This window comes from Hemitrygon akajei, chromosome 22, assembly GCF_048418815.1.
Source record: "Hemitrygon akajei chromosome 22, sHemAka1.3, whole genome shotgun sequence".
Taxonomy (NCBI): Eukaryota; Metazoa; Chordata; class Chondrichthyes; order Myliobatiformes; family Dasyatidae; genus Hemitrygon; species Hemitrygon akajei.
The window spans coordinates 46,761,268-46,785,129 of record NC_133145.1 but is presented as its reverse complement, the minus strand read 5'-3'; the positions used below and the strand labels follow the sequence as shown (position 1 = coordinate 46,785,129).

At 40.3% G+C, this 23,862-nt stretch overlaps 1 protein-coding gene across 3 annotated transcripts in view; it reads left to right on the top strand.

Moving 5' to 3' along the window:
- Nucleotides 1-23,862, top strand: part of ccdc40 (coiled-coil domain 40 molecular ruler complex subunit) — a 78,066-nt gene that overhangs the window by 48,126 nt on the left and 6,078 nt on the right. For 2 of the 3 annotated variants that reach the window (XM_073026157.1, XM_073026158.1), the window contains 7 exons: nucleotides 2,500-2,745; nucleotides 4,420-4,633; nucleotides 5,888-6,057; nucleotides 7,284-7,375; nucleotides 11,783-11,903; nucleotides 13,113-13,301; nucleotides 17,785-17,943. In XM_073026157.1, the coding sequence (XP_072882258.1) occupies nucleotides 2,500-2,745; nucleotides 4,420-4,633; nucleotides 5,888-6,057; nucleotides 7,284-7,375; nucleotides 11,783-11,903; nucleotides 13,113-13,301; nucleotides 17,785-17,943 (1,191 nt within the window). The remainder of the gene's footprint in view (nucleotides 1-2,499; nucleotides 2,746-4,419; nucleotides 4,634-5,887; nucleotides 6,058-7,283; nucleotides 7,376-11,782; nucleotides 11,904-13,112; nucleotides 13,302-17,784; nucleotides 17,944-23,862) is intronic. The other variant, XM_073026159.1, reaches the window with a different exon arrangement.

Genomic DNA, 23,862 nt, shown 5'->3' with positions numbered 1-23,862 from the left:
TCAATGTTTCTATTTAATGAACCTGTTTTAAGGTTCTGCATTTGAGCTGTATATAGTATTCAGAAGTTAAGCACAAACTTTGCTGAGATTTTCTTGCACTCTGCTCTGGGGAATCCTGTCACATATCCTGTGCTTGGTATAGCTGGCATTGAATCTCTGAGTTCCTTTGTTTTGGTGGATACCTTAAAGTTGTGAGGTTGAATGTTGGATTAAAGCAAATTATTTGAAAACCTTTAAATAAAATGAAATAATTTTATATGACTTGATGTGTGTGTAATTTACCAACATTAGATTTGATTATTGATTCTTGTTTCACAGATAACATTCTTTTAATTTGTTTTTATTTGATTCTAATAATTTTAAATACTTCTGTATGCCAGGGAAATGCAGAACATTGTAAGTTTGTTGTGGGGTTCTTATTATGGTCTCTCACCTGTCTAATTAACTTCCCTGAGGATCTAATACCTTGCGTAGCCTTACTGACTGGATCTATAATGTTCTGAGCCTGCATTTTGGGCACAATAATAGGGAATCTATGTGTCAAGTACAGATAACAATCCTTCTTAGCAAAACCTGGGCCAACTTCTTCTAGTCTTTGTCGCTGGCACTGCATCAGTGTTCCTTCTAAGGTGGGCACGTGTGTGCATGCATGTATCTTTTGCTACTAGACCACAGAGGAATTTAAACTGCCAATAAAAGATTGTCACCCTCTACCTCATTGGCATGTTAAGTATATTTCACGATTGTACAGTCACATTTCCTTTTCTGATTTCTGATGCAGATGGTGTTGACAACATGGAGTTTGTGATGATTTGAAGGCAAATTTTAGACCTGGCTTATTTATTCTGTTTTTATTGATAAAATTATTGCTTCATTATGTTGCATTCCAATAAAGCAAAGAGTGTGAAGCGCTAAAGAACTGCTAGTTCATTTAAAGAGGATTGCCTTAATGAAACAGTAGACACTGCTACACTGAAAGCTCATGAGGTCAGGAATGTGCAGCTACGAGAAATATTTATGTACAATACAGAAACTGGTGTTACCTGCATTATGTTGTCACGATGAAGAAGTTGCTGGAGAATTTGCAAGTGGGAAGAATTAGAGTGATATTTGGAAACTTGACTGTTTAAAGCATCATTTAGCAAGCAAGTCACATATGGACAGTATGCAAAAGTTCTGGCAAGAAAATCCTTCATTACTCACTGTAGGCCTGCTGTGTCTGTTTTGTGAGAGTGTAGAAAGTTAAAACAATCAAACCCACAGGAGATCAAAGTTTTTATTGACAGTGTTTTGATAGCTGTTGAAATTAATGCCTCTCTATACAAAACTCAGTGCAGACATGTTGTTGTCACTGAGCAAAAAATTGCACAGCACAAGATTTTTCTGCACACTGATCATTACAAATTTGAGGGAACATAGAACTGTACGACATTTGGCCAGTATGAACAGATTTGTACAAATACAGGGAGTGGCACGGTGAAATAGTGCCTCAAAGCTCTAGCATCTTCAGTTCAGTCCTGATCTCCAGTGTTGTACTTCCTGTGACTCTCCTGTCTATTCTTATTACCTCCCAGAGTCCAAAAATGTGCATGTTGTTTGGTTAATTGGCCATTGTAAGTTGCTCTGTGTGTAGATACATGGTAGAATATTATAGGGTCCTGAGAGGTCGATAGGAGCGTTGGAGAATGAAATAGAAAATGAATGCTTGATGATTGGTGTAACATGACGGGACAAAGTCCCTTTTTCCATGTTGTATTTCTCTATGACTCTGACAAAATAGGATGAAGAAACAATATTAACTTGTAGTTATTGGTGCAGTATTCATATTATTCTGATTGTAAGTATGCAAAAAAAATCAGATACTGAACTTTTGGCACAGCATTATTATTCACTGTGCTGCTCATAGCATGAGCTTCACTAGATGCGAGCATCTTAATTAATCAACATTATCAGCTGCAGGCTCACATTAGAAAGGAGAAAACATAAAAATCTCAGACCACTATATGTGCAAAACACATTTTATAGTATTTTAATTTTTTTAATTTAAGCCAATTATTCTGCATATTTTGGCTTCTCTCAAGCATCAAATATCAAAGAACTTACAAAGATATACAAAGTTTAATGCCTTTAGCACCATTTGTTCAGAGCATTGGTAATACCATAAGGACTATTAGTACACTAATCTAAGATGCCAACTTTTAAAGTTTTCAGCCTTTTCATTAAGGTATTGGAAAGTCAAATTTCATTTCAAAGAACTTTTGTGGTTTACTTTTAATAGGTACAATTCAGGATATTTTTGTAACCATGTCATCACTTGAGACAAGAAAAGATGTTTTTTTGTTGAAAATTGTCATCTTCTTCTTGACACTTTTACATAAGTTTGCACAGTAACTATAATAAAATAAAATATTTCTGAATAACAATGAAAATGTACCGGTAAGTATTTTTATTTGCTCCATTAATTATTATCAATTTTACTATTTCTTGTCTGCTTTACAGGAAACTGAATATGCAAACACTGAAAACGATTATGCTCAAATAATTTTGGATATAAATGATAAAAAAGTGGAACTGAGAATACTGCAGAAAACTCTAAAGGATCAGTTAAATGAATTGAATGATAAAAACAAAGTTGTTTCTTTGAGTGAAAAGGAGATTGCAAAAAGGTTACTCGTCATTCAAAACAAACAGTCAGTTTTAAACATGCAAAACAAGAAAATTGCACAGCTGATAACAGAAATGGGAGTAAGTTCAGAAACTAATTGTTAATTTATATAAACTGTAAAGTATAGAATTGTAATTAATTAATAAGTATACCAGTAACTATATCTATATAATTTTAGCATGAATTTAAAAAATGCTGGAAATACTTGAGAGGCGAGGCAACATCAATGGAGAGAGCAACAGAATTTGTTTCAGTTTAATGACTTTTTAATCAGAACTATAGGAAGTTAGAACTAAAGCAAATTTTATGATACAAGGGATGGGAGGAAAAGAGCATAAGAGATGGTTTGTAGTGGATGAAAAATAGTGACTAAGTGACAAATGAGGTGATAATGCACGGCACAAGGAGCCCCAAAGAGATAGTTGAGCAATAAAACTAGAGGAAAAGAATTTATACAAAGATGAAAGTCTCACTCTAAGTAAGAAGAGGAACTTGATTGTAAACAAAGGTGGGAGAGCGGATACCTGATTGGATGAGAACTAACCAATCAGGAGAGATGGACTACGGGGTTATAAATACCACCGGACTAGCATGCCTAGGCGTCATCCCTGATGAAGATGGCAGAGTTTGTCATCGAAACGACGGTTATGAACAATACCTGTTCCTGGCTGGAAGCATGAGAAGAGTTTATTCATTCAAAGGAGGCTTGAGAGGCTAATTTCTCAAGTGTGCATATCGAACAAGTTGTCAGAGCAAATGATAGAGGCAGGTGTAATTAGAAGACATTTAGACAGGTAAATGATTAAGAAAGGTCCAGAGGGAAATGAGCCAAATTGTAGCAACTGGAACTAACCCAGGTATGCAACTTGGTTGGTACAGATAATTTGGACCAAAAGGCTGGTTTTGGTGCTGTATTACTCTGTGACACTCAATTCTAAACTGGGAGTGATAGGTTTAAATTACTGAACTCACTGCTGAGTCCAGTAGGTTGTACTGTGCCCAATCAAATTATGTTCTGGTTTTTCCTTGAGATGCTGTCTTGCCTGCTGAGTATTTTATATTTCTTTCATGCTTCCAGCATCTGCAATATTTTGCTTTCAGTTGTTATAAATAATTTTCAGTCTTTGAAAATAAATCATTGTATTGTCTAAAATACACTTGTTTTGCCATATAATTGTTAGTGAAAAGGAAAAAATATTGAAAATGAAGGATGCTGATGAGCTCATAGTCAAATCTGTGTAGTAACTAGTAGGGCAAAGATAATCTTCAACTTTTCCAGACTTTGTTACCTGCCTATTATGAACCTTATCTTAGTCATGTTTCTATTTATCTTAAAATAATTCAGGAAAATCTTTGAACTGAAACTGTATGTATTTCATAAAATTTTAACTTTGACAAAGTTAATTCAACTAAATTGCTGAATCTTTGGTATCATACCTAGAAGTTCCATTAGTCCAATGTCTTCAAACAGAAAATAATCAGAGAATATTATTGAGGATTTTGAATATTTGTAAAGGTTAATTTGATGAGTTTAATTCTGATTTTCTGCTTTTAAATAAAACAAGGTTAAGCCTGTCTTGGTTGTTAGAAAATAGTTTGGAAGTAGTGTGGCCGTGTTGCAGAAGCAATCTGATTATGTTTTGCATTTAAGGTCAAGTTTTTCTGTCAATTTGACCCACATATAATTTGAAATTAGCACAAGGAGGAGAGAACTGAACACTTCAATTCACTGCATGTTTATCTTTGCACTTCAGGGGCATGAACTGAGCCCTCAGGAACTTAAAATCAGAACCCTGACGAAAAATATTGAGGAACAGAACAAAGAAATATCATCACTGCAACAATTTTGGCTCCGACAGCAGCATGAACTAGTCATGCTGACCCAAGAAAGGGAGCAGCAAACAGCCAGTGTGGAACTGCAGAAGAAACAAGTCACAATACTTGAACAGAAGAAGATCCGCACTGAAAGTAAGCTTAGGACAATCTGAGTAATCAGTCTATACATGAACTTCGATGTTCTACATACAAATTTTCTTTGTACATTCCTTCTTTAGAATAGATGTAATTTACTATGTAAAATGTACAGTCCAGAAAAATTAATTTTATTCACAATATCTTTTGCTTTCCCCATATTTACCAGAGAATTCAGCAGATTGCCCTCTTGTAAAAGTGATGAAAACAAATACTTTAATATTTATTATCAATTACTTGCAGTCCACTTCAGCAGTTTGTCTATTAATCATGACCTGGCAGCAGATAACACCTGTAATGGCATGATGGATTTTGCAGCCTACAGTTTACCTCTCATTCATATTCAAAAGTGTAAGGCATAATTCCATGGTGTAAAGGAAAGTCACTGTTAGTTACCATCTCAGGTTTTAATTCTGTTGCTGTTATTCTTACTTATGCACATCTCTCTAAAATGACACACAATGGTCTTCTCCCTGTCAACTAATGCATTAATAATTGCTTTCAGAAGATGAAAGACAAATTGGAGAGGAATATTATGTTGTGCATATGAATAATTCTACAAACTAAGTCTGTATGCTCTAACGGAAGCTTCCAAAAAAAACATGCTTATTAATATTCCAAATTTAATGGGAAACTTCTGGTAATTGTTAGTTGTGTTGGGCTTGAAATTCTGCCCTGTGTTCGTTTAGGAAGAGAGACAACTAACACCGGAATATTACAAAACGTGGCTTTATTGCAGAATTCGTAACTGGCACAGCAAATCCACGGAGTCGCTGGAGAAGGCGTTCTGTCTTCCCCTTACAATCTGCTCTTATTTATACCCCTTTTCCCCCCAGCACAACCCCCCGCTACATATTAGGTAATATCGGGCACTTGTGTCCATCTTATTGGCCTGCAGCCATATGCTCACGAGTTACCTGTTTCTTTTGTTTACTGAATCGCGTGACACTAGTAGTTTCGATGTAGCGGGGTCCCCAGTTTCGCTCCCCCTCCCTCGCATTCCAGCCTCCTAACATTATGTGTGTTACGTGAGCCACTCCTGACCTGTAATGGCAGTCTCGAATTAACCCCAACAGTTGTGAATAAAATTTGTCACACTCCATCTATATACATAGATCAAGTGCACCGTCTTTATTTATCCTTTTCAACCACACTTAACAACACCCTGTCCTGTTTCACAACAAATTTGTATCATCTTTGTCAATATTACCTGACATAATAAAATCTTGCATCCATCTTTTTGCCACCTAGATATGATACAACAGGGACTAAATGTAAAGAAGGACATTGAACGTCACATGAAGGTCCTGTCTAATGACATGCTGAAGCTTAACACACTTTTGATAAAGAACAACTCTGCCAAGGATTCACTCGAGCACAATAATGTACTCATGGAAAATGAATTTATAAAATCACTCAAGGTTAGTGAAAAGAAAATACATAATTGAAAATTTTTAAAAAAACAAGTTAACAGATCCAAACCCGTTTATCATTATAGAAGACCTCAGCAGGTGGTAAAGAAGGACTTAAAGAGTGATTTACTGTTATAAGAAAGTCTGTGAAAGCTAATCCATTTATTTTAAATCAGAATAAAGTTGAAATTATAGAAATCTATAAAATAATGAATGAGCTGAACTGCATGCACATTGATAATTTAGTTCAGTTTTATAGACTGACCTGACGTAAAAGTTAAGCAGTCCAAATGCAGGGATAGTCTAGATGCTACATAGTTGTTTTTATTTTGAGAGCAGTAAATGTGAGATAGTGTATTATATGTAGTCTCTTTCTGCCACATATTAGTCGTAAGAAAAGATTGCAGAATATATTTCAACTTGTTTCCTAGTATTAGGCAATTTTTAAAATGTTTTTTATTGTCTCACATAACGAATGTATGAAGTGCCTAGTTACAATGCATGATGATTTGAGGAACCATTTGGCATTTGCTTTGCTCATTTCTGTAAATGTTTATGATTATGCCAAATGTTCCTTTTGAATCATTTCATCTGTCACCTTTGTTTTGATGAAGCTTCTGTAAAATTTCAGTTTAACTTCGTGAAAGAGGTTCAACTTGTTAACACTGTTGTAAGTTAACAAGATGACCCCAATAACCGGCTGTAATACATCTCTCCAAAATATTGATCACGCATATTTTGTGTGACAGATTTCATTGTCAAATGGACTTTATAATTGTTAATTTGGTTATTCATTTTATAATGAGGCTTTTAAATGTTCTCCACTTCATTAAAGTAGTCTTGATTTCCCATTAGTGATGTATTAAGAAAGCATAAGAAGCAAGGTTAGAGCTATTTTTACACACACTTGTGAAGCAAACAGTAATTATTATTTTCTGATTAAGATTATTTACTCTGAAGTTACCTTTATCATTATGCTTTCATAGAAGGTTCATCCACACGCTATTTGTTTAAAAATTATGTGTGTCTATTTTGTTGAGTACTAATTAAATATGTATGTGATGGTTGAAACTGAATAGTTACACTCAAACTTATATTCTGACTTTTTAGAAACATAGAAAACCTACAGCACAATACAGGCACTTAAGTGATTAGCTTTTTAAATCTCAATGCACACAATATAGGATAAACTTTAGCTTTAAACCTCAAGCTAAATGTAACTTCTTATATCTTAGGATGCAGAGCGACAATCTATTGCAAAACAGCAGTATCTGGACCAACTGAAAGAGGAGAAAGAGAGGAATCTTAACAGTCTTGTGGAAGCAGAGTGAGTAATTATAAGTGTGTATGGCTGAGATTCTGGATTTGCAATAGATAATTCAATAATACTAGTCTTAAATGGCTTAAATGTGATATCCCATGATGCTTTATAAGAGCACAGATGAAAATTGACAGCAAGGTAAAGGAAAAAATTGAGATTTCCTAATCAGTTAAGGAGAATCTTAAAGGAGTTAGAAAGATTGAATATCTCAGGGAGGGAGTTCCAATTCTTGAACCATCTAGTTGGCTATTAGTAGGTAGGTATACGTGAAGAGAGTGGTTCAAAATCTGTAGTTGCAGGCAAGCAAATTTTTATTTTTTTGATAGGCTGGAGAAAGTTACAGAGGCATGCTTTGGAGATGTAAGAATATAAAATTGGAATGCTGGTAGCTCATGAGTAAATATAAGTTAGCGACACCAGTATTGCCAGTCAAAGCAAGAGTTAAAGTATAAGCAATGGAATTTTTTTAAAACATATTTGTGCACAGTTGCAGCAAAAACTAGAATAGTTAAGCCTGTTCAAAAGAAATAAATTTCAGCAACAGTTGGGCAAAGGCATGATGGAGATGGCTGAGGTAACACAGATAGGAGTAGGTAGTCTCTGTGGTGGAGTTAGAAGATTAGCTCAGAGTTCACATATGATTCCAATTTTCTGAATACATTGGAATAGCCCAAGGAGGTAACCAGGCAAGATATCAGTAGCATGGGAAGGGAATTTGTGATGGAGTCTGAAGAGAATGCCTTCAATATTTCTAATGCAAAATTGAGTGGTTCACTTAGGAGTGGATATTAAAGAAGTAGTCTAAGGGGAAAAGAAAGATGAGGATGAGACAGCAAAGTCAGCAAGGAAAATCATAATAAAAACAAGCCGTCATAGGAAATCTGAAACTAAGAAAGCAGCTTGAAACTGCAGATCATGCTGAGTTACTTATACATCTTCCAGTCTAGTGTATTGCATTGTGCTTCACAATATGATTTCTGCATTGGAGAAACAAAATGCAGGTTAGTCAATACTTTGCAGAGGACCTGTGTTCAGTTCACAAGGGTGACTCTGAACTTCTTGTTGCTTGCTACTTAAGTCTCCATCACACTCCTATTCTGACTTTTCTGTCGTGAGGTCTTCTGCATTGTTAGGATCCAATAAGTTTGAGTAACAGTATGCAATCTCCTGTCTTGTCACATTGAACCTTCTGGACTCAATACATAATTCTGTAACTTAATGAAACTCATTTTCTATGTAGGTGTAAGTATGTGCCAGGTCATTCATCTGTGATATTCTCTTAGTTTTTTTTCTCTCTCCTTTGGCGTGGCCTGACCTGCTGCACATTCCTTTGTCTACGTTCTCACTCTCTATGGCTTTCATTTCATAGCTTTTATGAACAAAGGATCATGTTCTTTTTCCCCTAACTGACCTATTAAACCATTGGACAGATTACTTTATTTACAGCTCATCACAACTGTGTCTTCATCCTATCAGAGATATCCCCTTTGTCCTAACTTTTCCTCTTCCCCAATTCTCCCTGGCATTAAGTACTAAGTTATTTTCCTTCTTTCCCATTCTGACAAGGGATCTTCAACCTACAATGTTAACTGCTGCTCTTTCTTCAGGTGTTACTGTATGGTTCCAGCATTATATAAGAACTAATGCCATTATTGCAGATGATGTTGCTGACAGTCAACAACTGGATGAGAAATAGGAAGGGATTTAGACTGGAGATTTAAGAGAAAAACAGTATGGGAATGAGAGGAAAAGTCACTGGACATGATCCTGTCTGCACAAATGTAATGGTCATTGTCAAGAACAGTTCCATTGTGCTGAAGATTAGTATTGAAGTAAATGGTGTGATAAACCAAACAAAAAGCTACTGAGAACTCGGGGAGGAAACATTAGAATATAGTATGCTTTATTTGTTAGATATCTGTAAATTCAGTTGTGCTATGTCAATGTTACAGGAATTGAAAAAGCATATTACTCATGCATGCCAAATTAAGGTCATTGTGATGGAGATCCATTTCCTCTGCCCCAAACCCTATGCGTGTGGAAATCAAAAAAAAATTGGAGATGCAGTAATTTGAAATGATAAAAATAAACTGCTGTAAGCACCAGGAAGTCGGACAGCATCTGTGGAAAGAGAAACAGACTTAATGTTTCAGGCTGAAGACCCTTCATCACAACTGGGACAGTAAGAAAAGCTAGTCTGAAATTATAAAAGGAAGGTATGGAGGGATCAAATAAAATATTACTGAAAAAGTGAAGTTAGAATTATCAAAGTGATCCCATTAGGGACAGAAAAAACATAGGGACATTTTAAATCTATGAAATGTGGGTCAGAAATGGAACGAAAAGGAGAATTCTCGGCAGATCCGGCAGTACCTGTGAAGAGTAAGGAACTGAGCTAATATTACAGTTGGATAGCTGAATGAAGAATGGCTGTATCTGATGCAAATCAGAAAAATGAATTGTTTGAAATTGTTGGATTCAAATGGAGTACCCAAGGTGCAGTATATCAAAGATGAAGTACTGCTCTTCAAACCTACAATGGGCTTCCTTGCAGGAGACCACAGACAGGAGGTCAAAGTAGAAGTTGAGAGGAAAATTAAAGTGACAGGAAATTGTAAGCTCAAGGTCCATCGGTATTTCTAGTTTTTTGTTGATCCTAGCAGTGGGAAAAGAAAAACTTTTGCAGTATAAGCACAAGGGTTGGTATAGCAGTGGTGGTATGGAGGTAAAATATCAGTGTGATCTTATTAAACAACAGAGTAGCCACAAAGACTTAAATGTTCTATTTCTTGTTTGTATTTCTCCTTTTTTATTTTTGACTGTGTATCCTCTGAGTATTTCATCCATGGTGTCCTTTGATTTTTGCTGCTAATTGCATTTTTTTTTAATTTGAAAAGTCAGATTAATATTGCAACAGTTAAGTCTGAAAGCCCTAAATTAAAAGTTTACTTAGAATTGATATTAATAGTTGTATTATTTTGCTAGAATTAACTTTGAGTTAATTGTACTGCAAATCCCATCAGAATTATATATATATATATATCAACTGAAGTAAATGAAGATGAAAGGACAGCATAAACTAAAATTATTCTTGCAAACTCCATATACGTTGTTGAATCAAATGTCCAATTCATATCTTGTTTGTAGAGATACGTTGGAGGCGGCAATGAATAAATAATTAACCACTTCAGGATTTGTTTGATCTTACTGAATCTGATCTGAAGTATATAAAGATCTGGTTCTAATCTTTCAGTTTTCCTAAGCAGACTTTAAGGGAATAACAGCGTACTATTTATGTAACTAGGCTAATATACCAGAGACCTATACTCATGATCTGGAGACATGAACTTAGGTGCCTCTGGGAGAATGTAATCAAATAATCTGGATATCTCTTTTTGTTTAAAAGTGCTGACTTTGAACAGTGAGGTTGTCAAACCTACTTAACTCTTAACTCTGAGCTTTCTCCATGACTAGTTGGAACCAGCCTAAGATGAGAAATCTGACCCTTAGATTAGTTGAGCAACATCTGACGTCGTCATACTTTACAGATGGTTTCCCAAATTTCTCTGTTCAAGCTCAGCTGATCCTGAATGCTATCAGCATTGATTCTGAATTTCATGTAGTTATATGGCTTTTGGTCAAACACGGTTAAGCAAATCCCCTGCTGAATTCCACCTACCACCTTTCATTTCCTTTGAATACCATTTGTAACAACACTGGTGGTAGTGACGGCATAGATTGTTCCCTGGGTAGGAGCTTCTATGGGAGTGGCTTATACTACTACCAAAGTAGCCAGACAAATCATGAGGGATATAGCTGAAAGTCCAGAAAATGAGGGGAAAGAAACAAAGGGAAAATTGACAGTCTTAATCTCACAAATAGGTCTGTCCATGACAGTTTTAGTAAGAGTGACTTTTGCATAATAGTTCTGGAAGTGAAAAACCATCTTCAAACTGGGGACACTCTTTGTGATAATATGTGGCACTACCATATTAACTTTGATAGATTCAGATCAATCTGGTTATACTAAACTTGCCTTACATGAGATACTGTAGGCTAACAACAACAGTAATGTTTTATTCCACACGATCTGAAACTTTGAGGCTTGTACAAATACTTCTAGCTTAACTAGATACAAGCTTGTATTTGAATTTACTCACCCATTCAATACTTTAAAGAAAATATTTGTAGTTGTTGCTTATCACAAGGCAACTTTGAGGTTAACTCTCAGGACAAATAAGCAAGACAAAATTTGTACTTTTATTTTTAAACGAAGATCCTGATAATGAACCTTCTGTTTGCATAATGCACAGCAATCATTCTGGTTTCCATATCTTTGTAACCATTTATTTCCTCAATTGATATGAAACTAATTGTATTTTCTAAAATATTTTCATACATTTGCTTTCACAGACGTCAGATTATGCTGTGGGAGAAGAAAATACAATTGACAAAAGAAGCAAAATCAGCTGTTGACTCAGAGGTTGGACAGGGTGAGATACGAGCCATGAAAACAGAAATACATAGAATGGAAGTGAGTTCATCTGCAAGTTTGACACACAACGCTGAATTAACAATAAACTTTTGGCAATCCGTAAACAAAGTGCAAAAGCTAAAGCAAATTTGCTCTTTATTCTGATAACATGTAGGATAATGTAGTAATGTCTGGTAATATACCTGTTTCTAGGATTAAGACAACTGGTCCCTGCAGAAATCTAAAAGTCAGAAAAGAAAGTTTTTCAGCCCCTGTTACTTCATTCACTTTTGCAACGTTAAGCAATTATAAAAAGCAACAAACTTGTAGAGTTGTATCAACAGACAAACTGTAAAAACAGCAGGAATCAGTTACTCAAATTGTAGATAATACTTTTAAATTTGCTGGTGAAGAATCCCTACTGTGTGTTCAGCTTCATGAGGTTCAAAAACGTAAAAGTTTGAGCTTTGTGCTTCAAAGTAGCAATAATCAGTCTTCTTTACATGCATCTCTGCTTTCAAGCATACTTTTTCATAAGACACCTGACAGTATTCACACCACAAGTGGGTGTATATGCTGGGGATATTATTTTGGACCTTTGAAAATACTGTAAATGTGCCAAAATATGGGCACTAATGACCCCAATTCCTTACCAATTGTATCTATGAATTAGCAATGCCAAGGAAGATCATACACATCATAACTAACACTCCATGATATTCACAGTATCCTTTCTTACAAGTTGCATTGTTATGTCCATTGATTACATACATAAATACTGAAACTTTTAATTTAGGAAATATAGAAGTAATTGTGAAATAATCCCTGATGGCAATTATTTTTAAAATAGTACTGTTACAATTTTATTTCTTAATTTATTGAATAGTAAATTCATGTATAACTTGCTTATATATCCCAAACAAGAGAAAATCTGCAGATGCTGGAAATCCAAGCAACACACACAAAATACTGGAGGAAATCAGCAGGCCAGGCAGCATCTATGGAAAAGAGTAAACAGTCAGCGTTTCAAGCTGTCCTGATATCTCGGCCCCAAACATCAACTATATACTTTTTTCCATTGATGCTGTCCGGTCTGCTGAGTTCCTCCAGCATTTTGTGCTTGTTACTAACTTATATACCCCATTCTTTGATCATGGAAATTAGCAGACTTTTCATTTACTACTCATTAGCCATCTGAAATTGATATTTTTGGTGAACAATTCTGGGTATTGAAGTATGGCTCAAGGTAATTGTATTCTTGATTCAAAGATACGTTACAGTCAGCTTATGAAACAGCAAGAGCAAATGATTCGTGACATGGAGGCTGCTGTTTCACGTAGGGATACCATTTTGACACGTGGTGAAGCACAGGCAAAATTGGACAAGAAGTACACAACCAGGAATGATTATCGTAACAAAATACAGGATCTATGCAAGAACATTGCAGGTGTGCAAAAGGTAACATAAACAAGATTTAATGCTTCTATGAATCCATGCAGTTAAATAAAAAGTATTACTTATTTTCTTCCAGCTCAGCTCAAATTATTTCATCCATTGTAATTCTGATGCTTTGGATGTTTGTAAGTCTCACTGATGCCTTCATCAGTGAAATATTGAAAATACAGAATTTGTATGTTTCTGTTACAAATAAAGGCAAGACTAACAAGTTTAGGGAGCCTTGTTTTATGAAGAAGGAGAAGGCAAATATCAGGCAGTTAGGATCAAATGAAGCACTTGCGGAGGATAAAGAAATGTAAAAGTACACCAAAGGCAGAAATCTGGAGGGTGGAAAGAGGACATGAGGTTGTTGTGGTAGCTAAGATCAAAAGAATCAAAAGGGCTTCCATAGAATATTAAGAGCAAAAGGATAGTAAGGGACAAAACTGGTTCTCTTGTAGGCCAGCATGGGTATCTGTGCATGGAACTGAAAGAGATAAGGGAGATCGTAATTTTCTTTTGCATCTGTATTTACTTGGGAGACTAACACAGAGTCTATAGAACTGAGGCAAGGGAGTAGTGAGATCATGGACTGGATCTGGATTACAGAAAAGAAGGTGCTTACTATCTTGAAGCAAATCCCCAGGAAATGACAAGGTGCCCCCTTGGACCTTGCAGAAGGCTAGTGCAAAACTTGCAGGTGTCTTGGCAGCAGTATTTAAAACATTGTTAGCCATGGTTGAAGTGTTAGAAGACTTGAGGAGAGCAAATGTTGTTCGATTGTTCAAGAAAGGCTCCAAGAATAAGTCAAGAAATTATAGGCTGGTGAATCTGATGTTAGTCATGATTAAGTACCAGAAGATATTCTTTGAGACAGGATATGTAAGCATTTTGAAGGGCAGGGCCTGATAAAGATGGTTAATATGGTTTTGTGCATGGTGGAGAGTTTGAGGAGGCAACAAGGAAGGTTAATGAGGGAAAGGCCTTTGATGAAGTCCCATGTGGGTGGCTGGTCCAGAAGGTTAAATCACTTGGCATTCAAGATAACGTAGCCAATTTGATTCAGTGTGTGTGTAGGCCTCCGTTAGTCCCGATAGACCATGGATTTGCCCCTTGGAAAGTTTCCAGGGCGCAAGCCTGGGCAAGGTTTTTTTTAATGGAAGACCAACAGTTTCCCAAGCTGCAAGTCTCCCCTCACCACACCACCAATGTTGTCCAAGGGAAGGGCATTAGGACCCATACAGCATACAGCTTGACGAGAGCTTGGCACCGGTGTCATCGCAGAGCAACGTGTGGTTAAGTGCCTTGCTCAAGGACACACACGCAAGCCTCAACCAAGGCTCAAACTAGCGACCTTCAGATAACTAGACGAACACCTTAGCCATGCGCCAACACATTGGCTTAGTAGTAGATGGTTGTATCTCTGAGTGGAGGCCTGTGACTAGTGTGGTGTGGTAGGGGTTCAGTGCTGGGTGGTTTGTTGTTTGTCATCTATATTAACGGATCAGCAAATTTGCAGCCTGCACCAAGATTGGGGGTGAAGTAGACAGTGAGGAAGGCTATCAAAGCTTGCAGCATAATCTGGACCAGCTGGAAAAATGGGCTAAAAATGACAGATGGAATTTAATGTAGACAGGTGTGAGGTGTGCACTTTTGGAGAACAAACCAGGGTTGGACTTACACAGTGAATGGTAGAACACGGAGGTTTGTGGTAGAACAAAGGGATCTGGGAATACAAATTCATAATTCCTTGGAAGTGGCATTACAGGTATATAGAGTCATAAATAGAGCTTTTGGCAAGTTGGTCTTCATAAATCAGAGGACTGAGTAAAGGAATTGAGATGTTATGTTGAAGTTGTGTAAAATGTTGGTAAGGCCAAATTTGGAACATTATGTACAGTTCTGGCCGCCAACCTACATCTGGCCGCCAACCTACATGAAAGATATCAGTAAGCTTGAAAAAGTGCTGAGAAAATTTACAAGGATGTTGCTGGGACTTGAGGACCTGAGTTTCAGGGAAAGGTTAGAACTTTATTCCTAGGAACGTAGGAGAATGAGGGGAGATCTTATAGAGGCATACAAAATTAAGGGGTGTATCTATAGAATAAATGCATGCAGGAATTTTCCTGAGTTTGGGTGAGACTAGAACTAGAGGTCATAGGTTTAGGTGAAATATTTAATGGAAACCTGAGGGGAACTTCACTTTGAAGGTGGTGAGAATGTGGAATAAGCTATTAGAGGAAGTGGTGAATCTAGATCTAATTGCAACATTTAAGAGAATTTGGATACATAAAGTACATGGATGAGAGGGCATGGAAGGCTGTGATCTGGGTGCAGGCAGATGGGACTAGGCAGAAAAACAGGTTGTCACAGACCAGATGGGCCAAAGGCCTGTTTCTTTGTGAAGTGTTCTATGACTAAATGACTTCACTAGTTCTAGTTCACACACGTTTCTTGCTAATATAGCCTGGCATTTGGATTCATAGTGATTAACTCTCAGTAATTTCTTCACTCCCTTTCAAGATCTGGTCAAAACTATCAAATTTTCTTTTACAAACTTTTGTGAAAGCTTGAAACAGTGCACTTTAAGTAAGGACTTTTAGCAGAAGGATCTGAAAAGTAATAATTAGGGCTGTCAGATAATGTATAGATAAAAGATAAACAGATCACACAGCCAGCCCTTGACCCAAAGACTGGTGCCAAACTCGACTGCTGGATTCTCCACTCCTGTTGAGTGGTAGAGAAACAGGGAATGGGCAAGAGGCAGGCAGGCAGATAAGAGGGAAGGAAAAAGCAAGTAACTGTAAGGGGATATGTGTGTGTGGGTGGGGAGGGGTGTTGGGGATGAGGAAAGACAGAGAGAACAATGGAGGGAGATAAGTTATGGAGGAAGGCAGAAAGACTTGTGCAGGGAAAGAGAGAGATAAAGTGCAGTGTGAAACTCACAGAAGCACAAAGACTGAATTTAGCAACTTGACTGAGAGCCAGAGGCTCAGTTCTTTCACTGTCTGCTCAACACTGACTTGCAGGAGTACTACCCATTCTACCTTTTCTGTTCCTCACTCTTCTACCTTAATTTTCTTGTTTCTCCCCACTAACCTAATCGAACATGTTTTTCCAGACGGATTAAAAGTACTATCATTCTGTTGTTAATTGTGTTTAACATTGTGATTTCTTTTATTATTGCTCAATGCCCCATATTCATTATGGATTGTAATATTATAAATTTGAAAGGATCATCATGACATCTAAAAATATGCAATTAGAAAATCATAATTCTTTGAAATTATAACATTAGAGGAATTCACTCTGACTGTGCCTACTCTGTTACCTATTCTTAAAGTGAAACAATGAAATCTGGTCTTAGCTTTTTTTCTGCCTACATACTTATGTACTTACGTATTAAAGTACAGTAGATTCCAATTAATTGGGCACATCGGCACCAATACATTTTGGCCCAATTAAGTAACTGCCCTAATTAGCCGAAGTTTCATGGAGATGGTTTTAAAAAAGTATTGAAAAAATACAAATTACTTTTTAGCTGATGGTTAACATTTATACTTAATTCCACTTTAAGTTATGTCACAGTAGGTACCTGCAATTAATACTCGGTTGCAAATAAACAATCGTTCTGGAACATGTTTGGGGATTAAGTGCTAACATTTCAGATTGATTACTGAAACTGGAAGATTTTACAAAATTGGATAATTATTGTTTAAAATCCTTACCCCACAATCTATCATACCTGAGAAGGTAATAATAGAAACAGGATCTCATTGCATTAGTTGACAGTTACATATCAATTTGGCTGAATCCTTAAATCTCATTATACCAATCCCAAATTGTGTTAGTTGGTTTCTGAAGAGGTGTCATCAGCCAGATCTTTAATAAATTAACTCGTATTTCTCTTCAGTGCATTTATAGTTGATGGTTAAAATGAAATAGGTACATTACAGCATATGGCTGGCATTTCCTACCAGATACACATTAACACTGTCTATCACTTCTCCTTTTCATGAAATAATTTGTGGTTTGCATATAAAATAATAGGAGTTCTTTTGTTTGCACCCCATAGCAGCTGAGTTGCAGTACACAGTGAAGACTTTTTTGCTTATTTGACTGGTCGAGTCCATAGCCCATAAAGAATATTTGAACTGAGGGGCCCATTTTAATTAATTTAATAATTCATTCAGTTGCACACTGTGGGTTAAATTTATGCTACTGACATTGTCATGAGACTGCCGAAAATGATGAGGAGAAACAATTTGCTGGAGTAAACATTTTATCATATCCTCATTGAACTGATCTGCACTTCTGTAATGGCTAGAACTGATGGACTGTGCATCTTTAGCAGGAAAATTCATGGTTTTTGGTTGGAAAGCAAATTGCTCTTTCTATCTTGATATTTTACATAAGCAATGCATAAGTTACATTTAATTTAACAGTAGATCTGCAGATTATTAATTAATGTTATTTATGTCTTTCTGACCAAATACTTTCATAGCATATAGAAGAACTTGATAAAACTATTGAAGAGTTGAAGAAATCACAGAGAACTGTTTATGAGAAGTTGGGAGAAAAACAGTGTCAGATTCAAGAAGTGAGATCTAGAGTAGATCAACTTGATGCAAGTATAGAATCTCTACAGGAAAAGAAAGGAATGGTAAGAAATGATTTTAGAAGATTAAGCATATTTGGTTTGAAGAAAATGGGCACGTTCAAATTAAAAATAATTAATTTGGAAATTTCTAAGATTTTATGTGATAATTATATGCAATTAAATTAAGCTAATCATACAGCATGAGTTTAATGTTATTTCATGGCAGAGAATAATTACTATTCATTTGGAACTTTAATTGCATTTCTCAATCCTATTTCCCTTAACGTAAGATACAGTATCCATTTACTGCAATAAAATCTCAGTGATTTACATTGAAAACAAACTAGAGCAATGACAGTAAGATTAGAAGTCTATAAGGAACAGAGCAGAGGAATACCCATTTGCAAATAAAAGAAAGATTATCAGACAAAATCAATAAAGAAAAGGATTCTTTTCTATTTTGTATTATTGCTATTTGCCCAATAAGGTGTAAAGTTTTAGAAACACAGAAACATAGAAAGCCTACAGCACAATACAGGCCCTTCAGCCCACAAAGCTGTGCTGAAAATGTCCTTACCTTAGAATATATGTGGGGTTACCCATAGCCCTCTATTTTTCTAAGCTCCATGTACCTATCCAGGAGTCTCTTAAATGACCCTATTGTATCCGCCTCCACCGCCGTCGCCGGCAGCCCATTCCACGCACTCACCACTCTCTGCGTAAAAAAACTTACCCCTGACATCTCCTCTGTACCTACTTCCAACCATCTTAAAACTGTGCACTCTTAGGTAAGTCATGGGGAATTTCAATATGCAGATAGGTTGGGGAAATCAGGTTGATGCTTGATGCCAAGAGTGAGAATTTGTGGAATGCCTCTGAGATGGCTTTTTAGGGCAGTTTGTAGTTGAGTCCATAAGGGGATCAATAATTCTGTTGTGTAATGAACCAGACTTGATTAGGAAGCAAGAAGCAATGGAACCGTTAGGTAAGAGTAATGATAGTATGATCAAATTCAACCTGAAATTTGAGAAGGAGAAACTAAAGTCAGATGTATCAGTATTACAGTGGAGTAAAGGGAATTGCAAAGGCACAAGAGAGGAGCTGGCCAAAGTTGATTGGAAGGGGACATTAGCAGGGATGACAGTAGAGCAGCAATGGCTGGAGTTTCTGCGAGCAATCAGAAGACACAGGGCAGATTCATCAAAAATGAAGAGCAAGTATTCTAAAAAGGGAGGATGATGCATCTGTGACTGACAAAAAAAGTCAAAGCCACTATAAAAGCAAACAAGAGGGCGCACATTAGAGCAAAAATTAGGGGGAAGTTTAGGATTATGAATTTTTTTTTAAAAAAACAACAGAAGACAACTTTAAAAAAAGCATAAGATGGTGGGTGGGGAGCTGAAATATAAGCTAGCCAATAATATTAAAAATTATACCAAAAGTTTTTTCCAAATATATAAAGAGTAAAAGAGGGACAACAGTAGATATTGGATTGCTGTAAAATGACACTGGTGAGATAGTAAATAGTGACAAGTAAATAGTGGCAGATGAACTGAAAAGGTATTTTGCATCAGTCATCACTGTGGAAGGCACTAGTAGTATGCCAGTTTAAGAGTGTCAGTGGGTGGAAGTGAGTGCAATTGTTATTTGTGGAGTAAAAATTAAACTTGAGGACTGGGGATTTTGCTGAATCGTGGGGAGAGCATGATATAAAATAACAGAATGGGTCTATCTTCTTTGTTCTAACTTACAATAGATGACGTCATCAGTGAGGAACTGATTGTATAGGTGCTAATCGTCTAAGAGATTAATTAAGAGATAATTAACAGATTATTTGGCACTCTGATCAATGACGAACTGATTGTATAGGTGTTGTAAATTACAGAACCAGTCTCTGCAGACCAGCTAACCTACTATGATTGGATTTACTGTATAAATTTGAATTGTAACATTTCTTTGGGGAAGATGTTGTGAGGACAGCTCCCTGTGAATTTACGAAATAAAGGCGGTAATGTGGCGAACCACTTACTAGCACACTCGAACCGACTCACAATTAGCCAGCGTGCGGGCACAAAGGCCAGGTCCGCAACAAAGGGAAAAAGCCTGCGGGGGTTTGTGAGTACGTGTCTCTTGGACCATCCGTGCCCGGGGAGGGCGGGATGAGGGAGGCTTTAAAGCAAGGCTGTGAAGTTCGAATAAAACATTCTTTGATTGCAGTTTACCGACTCCGTGTCGTTATTTTAGCGCTGCGTGTAGCACACCGCTACAATTGGTGACCCCGACGGTCCAAACGATTTTTGGACCGGAGATGACCGACGCCACATTTGTTCATGCGGTTTCGTTGAAACTGCCCAGCTTCAGGACGCTACAACCTCACCTATGGTTCCAGCAAGCAGAAGCCCAATTCCACGTTCGGCAGATAACCTCAGAGGACACCCGTTACTACTACATGGTGAGCTCCCTCGACCAGGACACAGCGGCCCAGGTTGCGGAGTTCGTACAGTCTCCCCTGGCGGACGGCAAGTACACGGAATTCAAAGCCCTGCCCCTAAGGACTTTCGGACTCTCACGGTGCAAGCGAGCTGCCCGTTTACTGCACCTGGATGGCTTGGGAGGCAGACCTCCATCAGCTTTAATGAACGAGATGTTGTCTCTGGCCGACGGACACACACCCTGCCTCATGTTTGAGCAGGCATTCCTAGAGCAGCTGCCCGAGGACATACGCCTGCTGCTGTCCGATGCGGATTTCAGCGACCCCCGGAAAGTGGCAGCCCGGGCGGACTTGCTGTGGAACGCCAAGAAGGTGAGTGGGGCGTCCATCGCACAGATCACCCGGCCACGCTCCCAGCAGCAAACCAGTCCAGGCCCGGCCGCAGAACCCGCTAGCCCCGGAGGCAGGGATGGGGAGCCCAACGAACAATGGTGTTTCTACCACCAGCGGTGGGGCGCAGAAGCCCGCCGTTGTCGCCCGCCCTGCAAGTTCCCGGGAAACGCCAGGGCCAGCTGCCGCTGATGGCTATGGCGGCTGGCCTTCGGGATAGCCTCCTGTATGTGTGGGACCAGCGGTCGGGACGCCGTTTTTTGGTCGACACCGGTGCCAAGATCAGCGTCTTACCTCCGATGAGTTACGATACCCGCAGCAGGGCACCGGGTCCCCCCCTGAGGGCCGTGACGGCAGCACAATAAGGACCTATGACACCCGTACGGTGCGGCTACAGTTCGGCTCCAACCGGTTCATGTGGGACTTCACACTGGCCGCCGTAGCCCAACCGCTTCTGGGTGCGGATTTTTTGGGGTCTCACAGCCTACTGGTCGACCTGCCCAGGAAGAGACTGGTCCACGCCGAGACCTTTCAGACGTTCTCCCTGGGTGCAGCCCAGTTGCCAGCCCCTCACCTCGGCTCCATCACACTGTCCGACAACGACTTCACCAGGGTCCTGGCGGATTTCCCATCGGTTCTGGCACCGCAGTTCACGGCAGCCATGCCCCGACACGGTGTACAGCACCACATCCTGACCCAGGGACCACCCCTCCACGCCCGTGCTCGGCGGCTTCCCCCGGACAAGCTCCGACTGGCGAAGGAGGAGTTCAAGAGGATGGAGGAATTGGGGATCATCCGGCGGTCTGACAGCCCATGGGCCTCCCCCCTGCACATGGTGCCCAAAGCAACAGGGGGCCGGAGACCATGTGGCGACTACCACAGGCTGAACGAGGCTACCACACCGGACCGCTATCCTGTGCCACACATTCAGGACTTTGCAGCAAACCTGCACGGCGCACGGATTTTCTCCAAGGTAGACCTCATCCGAGGATACCATCAAATCCCGATGCATCCGGACGATGTCCCCAAAACAGCACTTATCACCCCGTTCGGCCTTTTCGAGTTCCTCCGCATGCCGTTTGGCCTGAAGAATGCCGCACAGGACGTTCCAGCGGTAAATGGACGCGGTGGGACGCGACCTGGACTTCGCATTCATCTATTTGGACGACATCCTCATAGCCAGCAGCAGTCGTCAGGAGCATCTGTCCCACCTCCGTCAACTCTATGCCCGGCTGAGTGACTACAGTCTAACAATCAACCCGGCCAAATGCCAGTTCGGGCTCGACACCATTGACTTCCTGGGCCACAGGATTACTAAGGACGGGGCAACCCCTCTGCCCGCTAAGGTAGATGCGGTTCGCCATTTCCCCCGACCCACCACGATCAAAGGCCTTCAGGAATTCGTAGGTATGGTCAATTTCTACCACCGCTTCCTCCCTTCAGCTGCCTGGATCATGCGCCCCCTGTTCGCCCTGCTGTCCGGTCCGGGCAAGGACATTACCTTGGACGAGGAGTCTGCCGCCGCTTTCATTCAAACGAAGGAAGCCTTGGCGAACGCCGCGATGCTAGTGCACCCCAGAATGGACGTCCCTACTGCCCTCACAGTGGACGCATCTAATACGGCAGTCGGTGGGGTACTGGAGCAGCTCATCACGGGCCGCTGGCAACCCCTGGCGTTTTTCAGCAGACACCTGCGGCCACCCGAGCTCAAATACAGTGCTTTCGACCGGGAACTGTTGGCGCTATACCTGGCAATCCGGCATTTCAGGTACTTCTTAGAAGGTAGGCCCTTCACCGCGTTCACAGACCACAAACTGCTTACCTTTACATTCACGAAGGTGTCCGATCCCTGGTCGTCCCACCAGCAGTGCCATCTGTCCTACATCTCTGAATACACGACGGATGTCCGGCACGTCTCGGGTAAGGACAATGTCGTGGCGGATGCGCTCTCTCGCCCTAACATTCACGCCCTTTCCCCAGGGGTAGACTTTGAGGCACTGGCAGAGGCACAGCAGGCAGATGAGGAGATCCCGAGTTACAGAACCGCAGTCTCCGGTTTGCAGCTCCAGGACCTCCCCGTAGGCCCAGGTGAGAGGACCCTACTCTGTGACGTCGCCACCGGCCAGCCCCGTCCCGTCGTCCCGGCACCTTGGCGGTGACGTGTTTTCGACTCCACTCATAACTTGGCGCACCCCTCCATCCGCACTACCATCCGGATGGTCTCCAGCAGGTTTGTTTGGCACAGACTCCGCAAGCAGGTCCGTGAATGGGCCAGAATGTGCATGCACTGCCAGACGGCCGAAGTGCAGCGGCACACCAAAGCTCCGCCGCAGCAATTCCACCCCACCCGCCGGCGTTTCAACCACATTCATGTGGATATCGTGGGCCCTCTGCTAGTGTCGCGCGGAGCGCGGCACCTCCTGACTATCGTGGACCGGTTCACAAGATGGCCAGAGGCGATCCCGCTCACCGACACCACCTCCGAATCTTGCGCCCGGGCACTGATCGCCACCTGGGTGTCCCGCTTTGGTGTACCGGCCCACATTACCTCCGATAGAGGCGCCCAGTTCACCTCCAGCCTGTGGTCAGCTATGGCCAGCCTTTTGGGGACTCAACTGCACCACACAACTGCCTACCACCCACAGTCGAACGGACTAGTGGAGCGTTTCCACCGTCACCTAAAGTCGGCTCTCATGGCCCACCTGCGAGGAGCTAACTGGGCGGACGAGCTTCCCTGGGTCCTACTCGGCATCCGCACGGCACCCAAAGACGATCTGCACACCTCGTCGGCCGAGTTAGTGTTACGGCGCACCCCTGGTCGTTCCCAGGGAGTTCATACCAGCCCCAAGGGGGCACGATGAAGAACCCGCAGCAGTCCTGGGCAGACTACGCGAGAGGCTTGGTAACCTGGCCCCCATTCCCACTTCGCAGCATGGGCAGAACCCGACCTGAGTACCCAAAGACCTGCAAAACTGTAAGTTTGTTTTTGTACGACGGGGCGGACATCGGGCACCGCTACAACGGCCCTACGAGGGGCCGTTTACGGTGCTCCGGAACAACAGGTCCACGTTCATGCTGGACGTTGGGGGGGAGAGAGGAGGTTTTCACGGTGGACCGACTCAAACCGGCCCACGTGGACTTGGAGCAACCGGTCGAGTTTC